At 50.9% G+C, this 1,214-nt stretch overlaps 1 protein-coding gene across 1 annotated transcript in view; it reads right to left on the bottom strand.

Moving 5' to 3' along the window:
- Window positions 1-231: 231 nt before the first annotated feature.
- The window catches only part of LOC106818063, a gene marked incomplete at its 3' end in the record, with an annotated part of 6,407 nt that continues 5,424 nt past the window's right edge, over window positions 232-1,214 (bottom strand). The window contains exon 2 of the mRNA XM_014822784.1: window positions 232-867. Coding sequence (XP_014678270.1) covers window positions 232-867 — 636 coding nt within the window. The remainder of the gene's footprint in view (window positions 868-1,214) is intronic.

The raw sequence follows: 1,214 nt of genomic DNA, 5'->3' as shown, positions 1-1,214 counted from the left end.
CGGCGAACGCCTTGTTCTCACTATGTCTAAACATACCGCCAATAATACTACGAAAATTTCTCTCAGGGATACACCTCCTCGATATATATATATATATATATATGTGTGTGTGTTTGTGTATATATATATATATATATATTCACGATGTATGCATCCATAAGTATACACATGCTCTCACTGTGCTGCACATACATAGCTGAGAGCTACACACATGTACCGATGCTTGCTTACCTCCATCAGGTCTGTCGCGCGGCCAGGTAGCGGATTCTTCACGGGAGGTATCCTGTAGTTCTTCCTCGGATGTAGCGACACTGGGTCGTCACCGACCACCTTAGCTGCGTTCATTGCAATCCAGATGATGTCGGCGGAGCTCATGCGTCCATCCTTACGTTCACTCAGATCGGAAGCCATCATCTCCACCAGAGGCGCTGCGGTCGTGTCCACCATAGACTCATTCGGTAGAGAACTCGCAGTGGTTTCCTTCGCGACCGTTTCATCCGCCAGCGGCGCTGCTGTCGTGTCTTCCGGTGTCGACGTCGGCGGCGGCGGGCCGTCGCTTCCGGTGCGNGTCGCTTCCGTCTGCAGTGACGTCATCGTGTAGTATTCCGCCATCGGGTTTCGGAATGCCATCGTCATGGGCGTCGCGGCCACCGTCGCCGTGGGAAGATTCCGCGAGAGGGCGCCCTCGCGTTTCTGTCGCTCTCTCATTCGCTCCTCCTCCTCTATGCGCTTCTGCTTGTTCGCCTTGCGTCTTCTCCTGATGAACCAGGCTTTCGTCTGCACCACGGTGATGTGCGCTTCCTCCGCCAGGCCGTGTAGCTCGCTGCCTCGCGGGTACGGGTTGCTAGCGTGCGCCTGATACCACACCTACACGCGTACAGCCAAGGGAAAGAACGCAGAGATTTTGTTTAGACACGATTAAAAGACGTTGGTGGTACCGTTTAAGTATATATATATATATATCAGGAGTATATAAAGACCTGTCTTGTCTTTATATACTCCTGATATATATTATGTATATATATGTATATTATGTCAAGTAAATGAGTTAGTATATCGCGCGGCGAATTAGACAATGATAACACCACTGGGGGACAGATCAAAGCGCATCGATATTAATATATTGTTTATATTGGGATGCCATCGTCATGGGCGTCGCGGCCACCGTCGCCGTGGGAAGATTCCGCGAGAGGGCGCCCTCGCGTTTCTGTCGC

This window comes from Priapulus caudatus, unplaced genomic scaffold (assembly GCF_000485595.1).
Source record: "Priapulus caudatus unplaced genomic scaffold, Priapulus_caudatus-5.0.1 Scaffold2003, whole genome shotgun sequence".
Classification (NCBI taxonomy): domain Eukaryota; kingdom Metazoa; phylum Priapulida; class Priapulimorpha; order Priapulimorphida; family Priapulidae; genus Priapulus; species Priapulus caudatus.
This window is presented reverse-complemented; position numbering and strand designations above follow the sequence as displayed.